This window comes from Miniopterus schreibersii (genome assembly GCF_964146895.1).
Source record: "Miniopterus schreibersii genome assembly, chromosome: 11".
NCBI lineage: Eukaryota > Metazoa > Chordata > Mammalia > Chiroptera > Miniopteridae > Miniopterus > Miniopterus schreibersii.
Window position 1 is genome coordinate 39,588,128 of NC_138111.1, and position 15,531 is coordinate 39,603,658.

The following is a 15,531-nucleotide window of genomic DNA, read 5'->3' on the forward strand; positions in this document are numbered from 1 at the left end:
GTTTATATGATACAAACTTACTGGGTATCTGTTCAAAAATGAAGAGAGAAAGAAGGTGAAGTGCATGTTGTTACAGAGATCTAAGAGGCCCATGATTTTTTCAAATGCTGACCTGAGAGAGTTTTTGAGAACACGTGATATCACATTTGTCGTTGGCATTAAGGTAACCACTCTGAAGAGGTTAAAACAGATTCTCTAGACCAGAGGACATGAGGTGCAAGGTGAGGGCTGGGATATAGTACTGAAATAAGGCAGGGGGTGCTTAATAAATGAATACATGTTGGGTGCTGAGACTCTAGCCCTCCTCCCTGACTTGGTTCCTAGCATGCTGGTGGCTGGAGTCTTTACCCAGCAGGCAGGAGATTGGAAGGGCCTTTTCTGTAAAATGTGATGATCCTAAGAGAAAAGACCTAAAGATAATGCCATGACTGATTCCACAAAGAAAGAGCCCAACCAGGTGCTATCTTACAGTGAAGTTTACAGTTGATAATCTCCACTCATGCACTCTGGGATTTCAGTCAGCACTTGAGTGCTCACTCTTAAATATGAGCAGATGACCAAGGGCAACCAGACATATGAGAAAGACCTCTGACAGAGAGGATAGATAGAAACAAAGAGAGGAGTGCAACCTGGAGCAAACAGAACCTATGTAAGAAGGAGATTTCACCAAAACGTTCATTAATTTCCTTAGAGAAATTTTTTAAAATATTTGAATCATTAAAAAAATAACAGCATCATATGTGTAGTTCAAAAACTAGAGAGCTCTTAGAAATTAAAAATAACAGCATCAAATAAAAAAAAAATAAGTGAAAGAAAAAAAACAAAGTTGGAGAACTCTCCTAGAAAGTACAGAAAGAGAAAGAATAAAAGAGTGAACAGAAGGTAGGAAATTATCAATGCAACAATTCCAGAAAAATGTCTAGTTATCCCTGAACTAAAGAATACATTTCCAAATTATAAGGACCCACTGAGTGCCCAGCACAATAGGTGAAAATAAACCCATATTAAGTCATGTAATCATATTGCAGAACATGTGAGACCAAAAAAATATATATTACAATTGCTTCCAACAAGAAAAACAAGTCACATGCAGAGGACCAGGAGCCCAAATGTTTTAAATTTCTAAACCACAATGCATAAAGCTATCGTGCGATGCCTTAAATTTTTTGAAGAACATTTACTTGCAATCTAGAGTTCTATAGCTAATCTACCAGTCACTTATGAAGGTAGAATAGATATTGTCAGACACAAGTTGTCAAAAACTTCAATTCCCATGAACCACTTCTTCAGAAATTCCTGGAGCATGTGCCCCACCAAAATGAAAGAGGAAACCAAATGAAACAGAAAACATGAAACATACGAAACATGGGCTCCAACATAGGAGGGAGGTGTTGGAAGTCCCTGGCTGATGAGGAAGGAAAGGCTCAAGGTCACAGTTCCACACCAGGTGTAGGAGGCAAAAGCAGAAGCTCTCCGACCTCCCTAAGGCTTACGTCTGTACTTGGCATAGTGTCACTTCTGCTGCATTCTGTTGGCCAAAGTGAGTTACAAGACCAGCCCAGATTCAGTACAGGAGGAAATATCCCACGAGGGTGAATACTGGAAGATACAGTCCCTTGGAAGCTCTCTTAGAGACCAGCTACCACAGAGAACCAAAATAATCAGCTACTAGAAATGAAAGAGGATTGGGGTGACGAGGCTTGTGATTTTTGTAACAAATCTCTATTCTATGCATGCATAACTTTAGTAAAAGTAAAGTACAAAATGGTCCCTGGATTATCTAGTTCTCAAAGAAAGAGACAATGAATAAAAGAAAAAGAGAACAGAAGTTAGAAAATCATCAATGCAATAATTTGAGCAAATGTCCCAGAACTCCAGAGCATGCTTCTATAAAATCCTGCTAACCATCACAATATGGAGAATGCAGTTTTTTTAATTACCAAGTGATATAAATGAATTCATATTTGTCATATCACAAGCAAGCAGAATAATCCAATAGAACAGTTTTTTTCTTTTACTCCCTCTGTCTTACGTTGATAATGTTTCTCAGTTTTGCATTTTGTGCATAATACAGAGACACTTTTGTAAAGTGATTTAACATGTCAGTGGGAGCTTTTGTGAAGAACTGGCTTGTTTTATTGCAGAAAGGGCACAGTAAAGAGGACTTGTCCATTTAGGTAGGTTGGCAAATGAAGGAGATAGCACGATGCTTTACAATGTTATTAATCAGAACCACATAATTTCATTTGTCCTTTCAGCTTGCATATGTTACAAGGGCATGAGGAAATAGTGGCAATATTTACTGCAGAAACCCTTGGTAAATATCATTACATAAACAACCTGACTGTAAGCCTTTCGTATAGCTTTGGTCCATAAAAGTCCAGTACCCTAGGTCTGAACATGAAACTAAGAACAGTTTTTCAAAGTGAGTGAGGCCTTACACAGAACACTCAGACTCAATAAATAAGAAAAAAACAAAACACAGCTTAATCACCACCTCCTGCCACCCTTAGACCCAGTGGTTAGGAAGTGTAAGGACCCATGAGAGAAAGAGTCCAGCTGTCACTCCAGGCAGGATACAGTGCCAAGAGCAAGAGGAACAGCCTTCTGCCCTGAGGAGCCCTCGGTCACCTCTGACAGGCCAGGGAAGGCGCAGCAGTCCTGAGAGCAGCTTGCAGCAGGTGCCAGGCACAGGAGCAGTGTCCTGTCCCACCACTGAGGAGGGGCCGGGTGCACTTTCCTGACTGAGTGTGGTTATGGCTCCTAAGAAAACACCCTGTGTCCCTGGCCTGCGCTGTCCAGGCATAAACACACAATCAGCCTTCTCAGTTTATGTTCCTAGGAAATAATCACATTCTTATAATCCAAACAGAGCAGTTATATCTAAATTGAGACTCTTTTATCGCCACAAATTTACCCTTCTTGTTTTTATCTTAGCGCCTACGAACTTCAGCTGTGTTTAACGAAAAAAACCTCAATAGAAGGTAGCACTTGATCGACTCCCCAAGCTCTGTCAGAGAACTACTCCTAATGCCATTGGCAGTTCTGACATGGGCAATTTAGGGACTGTCAGTACTTAATTCTGAGAATGACTGTTTCACTGCACAGTAAGAGTTCCTTTTATGAAAATTCCATGACACCTAACCATTCCCATCAACCACAGCAGAAACTGTCATCATAGTCTGGCTGGTAATGGTTCTCCATCCAGGAGTGGTGGTGGCATTATTAACCCGATAAATTTATTCAATTTTAATCTGGTAAATTCATTGTCAGAAATATGTAAAACAGTAAAAGTATTTGCACAGTGCTTTAATTTAACAAAGCTATTTTTCCACCTATTATTCCATTTAACCTCCAAAGCAATCCCTTATGGGCGATATTATTGATCTTGTTTTATACATGAAGAAACTAGATCTGGGAGACGATAAGTACATTTCCCAAGCCCCCACAGGTAATAAGTGAGCTCAGTGCCTCTCCCTTCCACCCAAAGACGTCGTTCCAGCCCCTATTTATACTCACCGCACATCTGCTCTCCAGGAAAGGGCAACCTGACGTGAATCAGAAATGAGCCAGGCCGCTGCCATCTGGCTGGTGTCTCATGCAGTTCTCCAAGAGGCCAGTCTGTGTCATTATTTTTTTTTTTTAGTGAGTTTATTGGGGTGACAGTGGTTAACAAAGCCATGCATGTTTCAAGTGTACAGCCCAACAAAACATCATCTGCACACTGCATGGTGCACCCATCGCCCGAAGTAAAGTCTCTTTCCACCCCCACTTATCCCCTCTTTGCCCACCCCTACTCCCCACCCCCCTTCCCATGGCTATCACCACACTGTTGTCTCTGTCTATGTGTTATAATAATTTTGAGGATAAATGACTTCTTAAGGGCTACAAAATTTTCAAAGGCCTATATATGGTAGAAGAATAGACCATAATACACCGTAGTATAAACAGTAAACAAAACGCTAAAAAGATACCAATGAAAGAGACTCCTAGGTTTAGGGGCTATTTTAATGCACCTCTGCATTTCAGAATGCCACGCTTATTATATTGAATAAACAGCCTACAGAAATACAAAATAAGTAATAGGCCAATTATTTTTTCAGAGGAATTTTATATTAAGAAGATACCTTTTAAAATCTTATTAATGCTGGAAATCAGAGTCTCCAAATAAACAGGATATAAAAATGTCCAAACAGGATTTATTCTGCCCACTCAAGGGCCCATCATTTTATCTGGTCAATAACTTCCTAAAAGTACATTTGCAAATTGTATCTTTTGAACTACATCATATTTTAGATGCATTTATAAATTCCTAATTAAGAAGGAGAAATACTTTTGTAGAAGGAAATCCTTTTATAAGATAAATATCACCAAAGTCACTATTTTGTAAGTATTCATTTTTAAGGCATGACTGTTTGAAATGGAGACCTCCTATCTATGACTGTCGGGGGAGGGTGACAATAGGTATGGGATAGTTGATGTGAATGAGGCTGGCAGGGTGGAGTGGAAAGAGCCCAGTTGAGAACCGACCTTTACTGTTCTGCAGGAAATAAGGAACGCGGAATTCATTTTGGGTCACTTCAGAACGGGACGTGGACTATTAGATAGCCTCTGAAGGACTTCATCCAAACAGAGACTTAGTAATAGAACCTAAAGAGGACTATGTAGAAGAAAACAAGAACAGCTACGTAATCAGTCAATCTTCTCAATTTACATTCCTAGGAAACAATCTAATTCTTATCATCAGAACGGGGGGGGGGGGGGGGGGGGGGGGGGAAGAAAGAGGTTTTATTTGAGGATAGAAACTTTGCTTCAACTTTGTATCCCCAGTGCCTACAATAAAGGCTGGCAGAGAAGTGGAGTCTAATCAATATCTGTTGAATAAATGAAACCATCTGGGGATCCAGCTCTCTTCCCTTCAGGCCTCTCCTATTCCCCCTTCTCAACACCAGGGGCAGTGTAATGAAGCCACCAAGCTTACAGCAGGGGGCAGGGGGTGGGGCGAAATGGGAGAAGTGACCAAAAGATGCAAACTTCCAGTTATAAGATAAGCAAGTCCCAAGGCTGTAATCTATAGCACGGTAACTACAGTCGATAATACTTTATTGTATATCAGAAGATCGCTAAGACAGGAGATCTTAAAAAGTTCTTAATCACAAGAAAAAAAATTGTAACTATGTGACTAAACTTATTGTGGTTATCGTTTCACAGTATATGCATGCATCAAATCATTATGTTGTACACCTGAAACTAATCCAATGTTATATGCCAGTTATAGCTCAGCAAAACTGGATAAATAAGTAAATCACTAAGCCCAGGTGGCTCTACTGATAAAATAAATAAATAAAATTAAAGGAGCTAATTGATACGTAAATTTTATATAACATTTTACCAATTTTGGCCCTAATCATACAGCATGAGAGAGTATTCTGGCTTTCTTCATTAATGCAGTGTGGATTGTTTTGTGATAGAGGACACAAAAGCCTGTTTGCCTACTTCCCTTTGTGTGGGGGTATCATGAGTTCAATACAATTTTCTAAGTTTCTGTGAATCAAAAAAATCAGCTCTGAAGCCAGACTGCCTGGGTTTGAATCTCATCTCTGGCACTTCCTAGATACTTCATCTTGAACAAGTTTCTGTGCCTCAGTTTCCTCATCTGTAAAATGGTGATAATGGTACCTCACAGTTTGTTCTGAGAATTTAATACATGAACACTTAGAAACAGTTCCTGGCACAAGCTGAGCATGAAAGAAGTATTAGTTATTATTATCTTTCTTATTTAATAAAAATGAACCAAAAAAGAAAACCCCCACTTCCTGCAAAGGACTGTTTCACTCAGTTGCCTGTTTTGTCTCTTACAAGCCAAATCTGAATTTCTTTAGCTAAAGTTAAGGCAATTTTTCTTACTTCCTTTTAACTTTCTCCTGAGAGTTCACTAAAGTTACTTTTACCAAGAAGAGATAGTTATCATTCAGGGCAAGAAAAGAAAGCAAAGAATAAATTATACACAGGCCTCATCTACTTTTATGTATATGCTTCAAGCTTTTAATTTGGTTTTTCTCCATGTAGCAGCCACATTCCTGAGAGGTTCACCAGGGTAGGTGGTGTCTGTGCTCTGGGAGACAATTGAAGGTGTATCCTAGCAACCCAAGTCCCATTTCAAGGAGTTTCATTTCACCTTCCTGGTTTTCACATACATAGAGAATCTGATATCTTTTTTATTATTATTACTATTATTTTCTTTTTTGAGAATCTCATGTCTTTAAATAAATGGATTGACTGCCTTTCATTGACTGAGACTCTATCGCATTTAGTTGCAATATATACACATAAAGTAAATTGATGGAAATAAATACAATTCCCTAGGAAGAATACTTAATCCAGACAAGATTGTTTAAATAAAATACAAAGGTCAAAAAACCCCAACAAGAAAAAAATGTTTCTCAACTAATACAGGGATAGATGGCATCATCCTATTTATCACAGAATCATGGCACTACTAAGGACATTAGAACACCAGCATGTCCTGCCCCCTCTGCCACCCCAGTCCAACAAGCAGGACCGTAATTAAACTATCCAGCTCAGATGACACACCTCCAGCTCAGATGATATTTTTTTACTTGGAAACTCTCAAAGAGAATCCACAGCTCTTTACAACCCATTGAAGTATTTAATGACCCTCTGGGTATTAAAAATGTTCCCTGCCCTGGCCAGTGTGGCTCGCTTGGCTGAGCATCCTCCCATGCACCAGAAAGTTGCCAGTTCAATTCCCTCTCAGGGCACATGCCCAGGTTGTGGGCTCATCTCCAGTATGGGGCATGCAGGAAGCAGCTGATCGATGTTTTGCTCTCACATCAATGTTTCTCTCTCTTCTTCTCCCTTCCTCTCTCTAAAAAAATTTTTAAAAATCAATAAAAATATTTTTAAAGAAATAAATAAATGAAATTTCCAGACCATTTTAGGAAGTTAAACATGGGCTCTAGTTTAAGCCTCAGACTTAAAACATTCTAGAACTCTCTCCTTCTCTAGAACGTAAGCTCTCAAGACAAAGAATTCTGTCTTATTTACCTTGGTCCTCATACTGGCATAATGCCTTCCATGTGAAAAGGAATGAAATTAATATATTTGAATGCATAATTAAATGAATGAATAAACAGATGAATGAGTGAATTCATGAACATACAGTATCTAGATTTGAGCTTTTCAAAACTACAATGCCCATTTAAACCAGAATTTCTGTGGATGAATCCCAGGCATGAGTACATTTCAAGTTCTCCAGGCCATTTCAGTGTACAACCACAGCTGAAAATGCAGTGATCAGACATACAGTTTTGTGAAGAACTGAGGATCGCCCAAGACACAGAAATTTCAGTGCTAACACTGTGACTGTACCAGGCAAACTGGAGTGGTTGGTCACCCTGGTTGAGAACCACTGATCCAAACTGTCACCCAGGACCATTCTTGAGCGATGTATTTTCAATTTTTTAACAGTTGAGACTCATTGACTTCATGCTTTCACTTGGCACATGTAATTGCATTTGGATAGCTCACATTGATCTCGATGACTGCTTCCTGCTATGTGATCTTGCTCAGAGTTTTAGTGCTACTATTGACTTAGCTGACATACAATTTGTGGCACACAAATGGCAAAGGGAATGATTAAACCATTACTGAGTCAGCAATGACCAACAGAGCAGCTAAGGAAGTAAAGTAGAGTATAAAGTGTTACCTTTTCAAACGCAGGTCCAAGGAGCCTTCCACTTTTTTTTTTTCATTCAAAATAATGAAAGTACATTTTGACATGTTCCTATTTATCACTTGCTTATGCCAGTGACCCTGGTATGAGTTTGCAGTCGCCTGTTATCTGAGGAGATAAGAAATATATTTTTATGGAAAAATCCCTGTGTCAACTGAATTATATTTATCATTTCAAACACTAATTAACTTACTACAAGTATGTGGTTTATACTGAGCCCAACATGTGTAGAGAGCAGAATCAGAAAGGCCATTTGAGAATGGCTATTATCAAAAAGTCAACAAATAACAAATGTTGGTGAGGACGTGGTGGTGTAAAGGGAACCCTTGTGTGCTGTTGGTGGGAATGTAAACTGGTGCAGGCACTATGGAAAACAGTATGAAGATTCCTCAAAAAACTAAAAAGAGATCTACCACACGACCCAGCAATTCCACTTCTGGGTATTTGTCCAAAGAAAAGAAAACACTAATTAAAAAAGATATACGCACCCCTATGTTCATTGCAGCATTATTTACAATAGTCACGATGTAGATGCAACCTAGGTGTCCATCAATAGGTGAATGGATTAAAAGGGTGTGGTACTATACAATGAAATATCATGCAGTAATAAAAAAAAGAATGAAATCTTGCTATTTGTGACAACATGGATGGACCTAGAGGGTATTGTGCTGAGTGAAATAAGTCAGACAGGAAAAGACAAATGCCATATGGTTTCACTTATATGTGGAATAAAAAAACAAATGAATAAACAAAACAAAACAAAACTAGACTCATAGAAACAGAAACTGAAGGGATGATTACCAGGGGTGGGGGGAGGGGTGAAAAGGTAAAGGGTAATATAGTCTATAATATTGTGATAAGTTTGCACAGTGACAGGTGATAACTAGAATTTGTGGGGTGATCACATTGTAAGGTATAAAACTGTCAAATCACTATATTTTATACCTGAAACTAATATAATATTGTATACCAACTATACTAAATTAAAAAAAAAAAAAAAAAAAAAAGACTGTCAAGCAGTGGTTCTCAATGGCTGACTTTGTCTCCCTTCACCCCTGGGGGAATTTAGCAATGTCTAGAGGCGTTTTTTAATTGTCATGACGTTGGAAGGAGGTGCTCTTGGCATCTAATGGGTTGAATTCAAAGATGCTGCTAAATATTCCACAATTACAGGATAGCCCCCACAATAAAATGTCAGTAGTGCTGGGTTTGAGAAACCCTACCGTACGACTGACTCTGCTTTTTAAAAAGAGGGGTACTGATGCGAGAGTGTTGGCGTGGGTATTGTTGGTATAATAACTCACCATTGTTTTCTCTCTCCCACTCTCCTACTTGTCCACAGGAGCCAATGCCTCTGCCCCGGACCAACTGAGCCTGGCCTTAGCATGGAACAGAGTCGACATCGCTCGCAGTCAGATCTTTATTTATGGGCAACAGTGGCCGGTAGAGTATATGTTGTCACCCCTGAAAAGCCCGCTTGTTTGGGCAAGGGTATTTATTTAAGGAGCTTCTGAGAGCAGCTGGGGAAAAGGCTGCCTTTTTCTTAGGATGGAAATGATTTAGGAAATCACTGCCCCCTGGTGGGACATATGACTAAGCACAGCTCGAAACGTTTCAAACATCTCCATCTCTCTGAGTGGCATTGGATGGCAATTTTCAGCAGCAAATTATATCATTTCTTGTAAATGTCTGAAAATATATATATATAATACAAAGTTTTATCAACTAAAATAAAGGAGGGAATTAGCAATTGGAATTAACAATTTGTTTCTGGTTGTCTCTAAGATTGCTACTTCCAAGTGGTGACCCCATGCTGGTATATGGCTGGGTCACACCTCAGGATGCAGAATTAGCAGGCTTCCCCGTGCAGGTGCCATCTGGTCCTGGTGGCTGAGCGCAGGTCCTCCCTATTCCCAAGAACAGCACAAAGGGAACCAAAGCCTTATATAACTGTTCTTGGTTTGTCTCCCTCAATGGAATCTACCAAAACTAAAAACCGAAAATTGGCCATTGGGTGATGTATGCATGTACCCCCAGGAGGTAACCAGCAGCCTGATATCTGATTTCTGTGCCTGGAATTACTGTAAAGGTCTTTTTTAACCCTTCCTTTCCCCAGAGAGCTTCTGCCTAAGATGGAGCCCCTATCTTCATTCAGTGCCGCTAGGGCATTGCTGCTGCGGGAAGATTTGTCAAGGAGTCTGGACACTGGGAAATTTTTGTAAAAGGAATTAAATAAAACCCTAGTAAACAGGCCAAAGGACCTAAACAGTTGTTGTGTCTCCGTATGGAAATGGGTGAGATGAAGGCAGGGTGGTATCACTTAAACAAAAAAAATATATAACAGCCTGCTTTCTGGTCTGTTTACCAGAGCCCCTCTTCTCAAGCCAGCCAGGGTCTAATTCAAAGCCTAAGGAAGAAAACAAAGACAGCAAAGTACCCACTATAGCACTTCACTGTTATTGCAGAAGTTAGGGGAGGAAAAGCCTTGTAAACCCTTGTAGCTTCTCAGGATCCAGAGAGAGAGGTGCCCAGGGAGGGGGAGATATTGAGATTCAAGGAAAAAGTAACTTTAGCAACTAGAAATGCTTGAATTCTATTTTCAGAGACAGGGCCCAAAACACAAGAGAGATTGTAGCTGTCCCAGCAGCAGAGTTGGGAGCAGTCTTGTAAGCATGTTCTTGGTTGTGCTGAGGGTTTACCAGATGTCAAATGCATCCATTTCTAAACTGTTCAGGTGAAGGCTAAAGAATTGCATTTCCAGAGCCTGGGGCAGACTAACTCAGTGACTTGATTTGCAGGTGGGGTCTCTGGAACAAGCCATGTTGGATGCCCTAGTTCTGGACAGAGTGGATTTTGTGAAATTACTCATAGAGAATGGAGTAAGCATGCACCGTTTTCTCACCATCTCCAGACTAGAGGAATTGTACAATACGGTAGGACCAAGCTAAGGCACTTTTTATTTTCGCTACGTTTTTTGTTTTACCTTCTCCTGCTCCCCCACATGCCTGTGAATCTCCTCCCTACCCTCCAAATGCATGGATCATTTTTCACAAATGCTCCCTTAAACCTGTGTAGACAAGAAACACCAAGTCACCAAGTTTCCACTTGTTTTAACTGCTCAGTTGTCAGAATCTAAGGCAGAAAGTTATATGATCACCCAAAGGTAACATTCTCAGATTCTTACACCAAACCACCAGGACATAGAATTAGAACACAGTTTATTTATAAGCCCAGAGGGTGTCAGGGGCAATCAGCAGAGGAGTATTGATTTAACTCCAAGCATCAAAGGAGGCAAATTAATGATCCTGCATCATCTTGTTATCCACGGAGCTATGAATAAAATATAAAAACCTCTTGTTTGGGGTTACCCAAAAATATTTTCTGTTGTTTTCTAATAATTAATTTTTTAATTCATTCACTAGGGATACCAAGGAGTTATCATAAGAAAAACTACTATTTATGAAGTTTTTGAGAGTATTCAATAAGTTAAGTACATTGGCTCTGAGCCTGATACTCACTAAAATCTAGTGGAGTTTAAAATGTAAATATTGCATTCCCCCATTTTATAGATGAGAAAACTGAGGCCAAAAGAGTGAATTGGTTTATTCAAGGTAACAAAACTCCTAAGTAAAGAAAGAAGCTAGTACTGAACCCTTTCTTAGAACTTACTCTTCCCTTCATTTGTCACAATGCTTCTCTATCCCACCACCTATCGTACTAATGAGATGAAGCTTACTGACCTATTCCCAGCAGTTTTAGGGGTTAGATGATGCCACCGAGGCTCTATCTTATTCCCACTAGTGGTATACAAAAAAAGGTTAGCAGAGTGGTTCCAGGTTTCTGTTTTCTCTGTAGATTTTTTTTTCTTGTTCAGCAAAGTGAGACTTTCAGTAAGAATAATAGACCAAAGTGGTGGAATGGAAGGCCCAACCTTTCATTTCTACTAAAAAGGTCAACAATTAGCCATAGAAGAAATGGAAATGTTCCTAGAAACATACAACCAACCAAGTCTGAATCATAAAGAAATTAAAAATTTGAACAGATTAATAAAAAGTAAAGAGGTTGAATTTGTAATCAAAACCTCCCAACAAAGAAAGTCCAGGACCAAATGGGTCCACAAGTAAATTTTACAAAATATTTAAGGGATTAACCCCAATTTTTTTCCAACTCTTCAAAAAAAAAAAATCGAAGAGGAGGGAACACTCCCAAACTTATTTTACAAGGCCAGCATTACCTTGATACCAAAGCTAGATAAGTACACTACAAGGAAAGAATGATGGTTTTTTAGTAAAATAAAAACTAAAGCACAGAGTTGAATGACTTGCCTATCAATTAGAGAATCAAGGGAGTAGTGTGATTTATTCCAATGATTGGCAAGAAATAAGTAGGAAAGTTCTAGTTGGAGAAAGACCAATAGATTTCATCACTCCAGTCAACTGGTAGTGTTCCCCTAGAGAACTCTGTTGAGGATTAAGAGACAGTGAATGGCCTCAGTAATAATAATAGCTAGCATTTATTGAGTGCTAAACACTTCTTTAGTAGCTTTTAATGCTCACGACATCTCTCTCAGATAAGTGGTATGTTATCCTCATTTTAGAGATGGTAATACTGAGTCACAGTTAAGTAGCTTGCCCATGGTCACAACTGGTAAGCAGCAGAGCCAGGTTTGGAGCCAGGTGTTCCGACTCTAGAGTCTGTATGTTTAATCCCTGCACAGTACTGCATCCCTCAGTGGAAAAAGGGTTCTGATGAGTATGTTTGCATGAATGGGCAAATGGTTGAGGCGGTAGAGGGAGATTGTCTCCATCCTTCAGTGTGTTTCCACCATGCTTAAGGTTTGCCATCAGTGTTTGAGATTCTCTAACAGGGTGGCCAGATTTAGCAAATAAAAATACAGGATGCCCAGTTAAATTTAAATTTCAAATAAGCAAAAAATTATTTTCAGTATAAGTGTGTCCCAAACATTGCATGGGACATACTTATGTGAGAAATTATTCACTGTCGATCTGGAATTCAAATTTAACGAGGCATCCTATATTTTATCTAGCATTCCTATTCCTGAAAGAATAAGGTGGCAAACCATTTCATATTATTCTTACTGTAAGCAAACATACGTCTTTTTCCCAACCCTCTCTTTTCTCCAGACTTCCTGTGGCCTTTTCTTTAGACCAGATTTTAGCAAACTACCACCCGAGGGCCAAATCCAGCTTGCTGACTATTTTTATATGGCCAGCAAGCTAAGAATGGTTTTTTTACATTTTCAGTGGTTGGAAAAAATCAAAAGAAGAATGATATTTTGTGACATTCAAATTATATAAAATTTTACTCTCTTTCTGTGTCCACAAATAAAGTTTTACAGAAACATAGGCAAGCTCCTTTGTTTAGGTATCATCTCTGGCTGCTTCCGCACAACAGCAGAGCTGAAAAGTTGCCATGAAGACTATATGGCCCACAAAGTAAAATATTGACTACTTGGCTATCTACCAAAAAAATTTTCCAACCCCTGCTTTAGACAATTTCTCGTTCAATATGAGTAATAAGCAAAATGTGATTGGCAATGTGCCCAAGTGTATTTCTAATGTGGCAAAATGGCCCCTTTGTCTCCCCTTGCTGCAAAACTGGCCCCTTAAATGATGTCTTGCTTCAGCTGTCAACAGAGTTGATGGCTTCCTTTATAAAGTTTGAACATAGAGCCTCAGATGCTTTTTCTTGAGGAACCACAGTCCAAAAGCCTGCCAGTGTGTTTCTTTAGAAAAGACAGGTACAACTGAGCAACTACAACAAGGTCCATCTTAACAACTGTCCCTTGCCAGCCAGACCCTTCCTTCCAGATCCTTCCTGCCTCGCCAGTGAGAACCCGACTAGCAAAACCATGTGATTCTTCTTTATTGTTTTCAGAGACATGGGCCCTCAAACACATTGTACCACTTGGTCAGGGATGTCAAAAAGGTAAGAACCCTCTCGACTGCAGGTCGGAGGCCGTGTCTTGACTGCTTCCTGTGATTAGAAAGCGCCTCTGTTTTGCATTGCATGAGCTGCCAGAGTATTCTTGTCCCTGCCAGACGCCCCTCATTTCAGGACACAGCGTGTGTGTATGTCTTTTAACTCTGACATCTCTGCTTATGACGCAGCTACGGTTTATCTCCAGTCTCTGTGGTTCTAGATGCTTTCTTTGGATGTAGTGCTTTTGGATAGTGGAACTCTGAGCTTTTTCCCCATGCCGGGTGGATTTATGCCACTACCTGTATTTTTCCATATGCCCCTCATTGTTTCCATGCTGTCCAACCTATTGGAAGAGGCACCTTCACTCACTAGCTCCTGATGCAATGTCCACTGTCATGTCTAGCATTATACAGCGTGCAGTATGATACCAAGCCCCAGAGCAACAGAGACTAAGACGCATATATGTATACCATTCTTCTAACACTAGTTTTTCCAGTATATTTTTCACATTCATGAGCTAAGATTTTGATGAGGGAAAAAAAGCCAGGAGGTTTGGATCAAGTAGATTTATTCCAATTTTACAGATTAGGAGGCTGACTGAAATGCAAAGAGGTGAGAACTGTATTAAGTTGTCAGAGAAGAGCTAGAATTAGAACTCGGACCCTTAGGTGTCCTGTAGGCACTTTTTTATTTTCCTTCAAAAGGCCAAGCAAAAGCCCTGGGGCTGCTTATAATGTACCCGTTTAACCAGTTGGACCTTTCTGGTCCGTGTGAGTAAGTGAAGCCTGTCATTCTTTCAAAGCAAGGGAAACAGGTGCTGTGTAGTCTATACTTCCAACCCAACCACCATTTTACCAAGATCACATCTTTCCTTGGTCCGCCCACTTCAAGCCATAAGCATACCTGCCCTCAACAAACCTTATTTCTCATTCCCTCAGGTCTTCCAATTTTGTTTCATTTATCCTTGCTGAAAATTGCCTACAAACTAAATGGGGGAGTATCTTAGAAGATTGTGTACACAGCCAATGTGTATTCTTTGCCAAGATATTTTTTGTTCATGTTCGATTAAATGTCTTGAGATTTTCTAAAATAATAAAATATTATGTCCTCATCTTAAGCTACTCTGCGTCACTGAAGGAATTGTGATGCTGAGGAGACAACTGTGCCTTCATTCCTCAGTCCCAGCCACTGGCCAATCCAAACCCTCAAATAAAGTCACCCACCCACCTCTATCACTCAGGTTCTCAATGTCCTGCATGATTTTCAGAGGTATTTTGCAGTTAGATTTTACTAAGAACAAATGATCAAAATCCCTCCTATTAGGTTTTCTGCCTAGCCGGACTCTGCTTTGCAGTGTCATTTTCTCTTTTCTGAAATCCCATTAGCTGCCTCTTACATTTGCTCATATCACTTGTATTAAAAGGCATACAGAGTATTTTTAAGGTAGGGTGTTTTTCCAACTTCTTAGCTAAAAATGTACCTCAAAAATAATAACTAACAAGAAAGAAGAGGGTGGTAAGAATTTGGAAGGAAGAAGTATTAGTTAAGAGCAGTTTTATTTTTATTTTAAGTGGTATCTAAATACTAAAGCAAGAATATAGTTACATAAGAATTCATCTACTCACTCATTTAGTAACTGGAAAAGAATGGTAACAAGTCACCCAGGATAGTACTGAACTGGCTTAGGAATATTTTATATATATATATTTTAAAATATATCTTTATTGATTTAAGAGAGAGGAAGGGAGAGGGAGAGAGAAACATCAATGATGAGAGTCACTGATTGGCTGCCTCCTTCATGCCCCCTACTAGGGATCGAGCCTGCAACCCGG

The 15,531-nt window shown here is 39.6% G+C and overlaps 1 protein-coding gene across 7 annotated transcripts in view; it reads left to right on the plus strand.

Annotated features, from left to right (window-relative positions):
- The window catches only part of TRPM3 (transient receptor potential cation channel subfamily M member 3), a 738,103-nt gene that overhangs the window by 634,016 nt on the left and 88,556 nt on the right, over positions 1 to 15,531 (plus strand). For all 7 annotated transcript variants that reach the window (XM_081150433.1, XM_081150432.1, XM_081150430.1 and 4 more), the window contains 3 exons: positions 9,099 to 9,199; positions 10,555 to 10,689; positions 13,655 to 13,705. In XM_081150433.1, the coding sequence (XP_081006559.1) occupies positions 9,099 to 9,199; positions 10,555 to 10,689; positions 13,655 to 13,705 (287 nt within the window). The remainder of the gene's footprint in view (positions 1 to 9,098; positions 9,200 to 10,554; positions 10,690 to 13,654; positions 13,706 to 15,531) is intronic.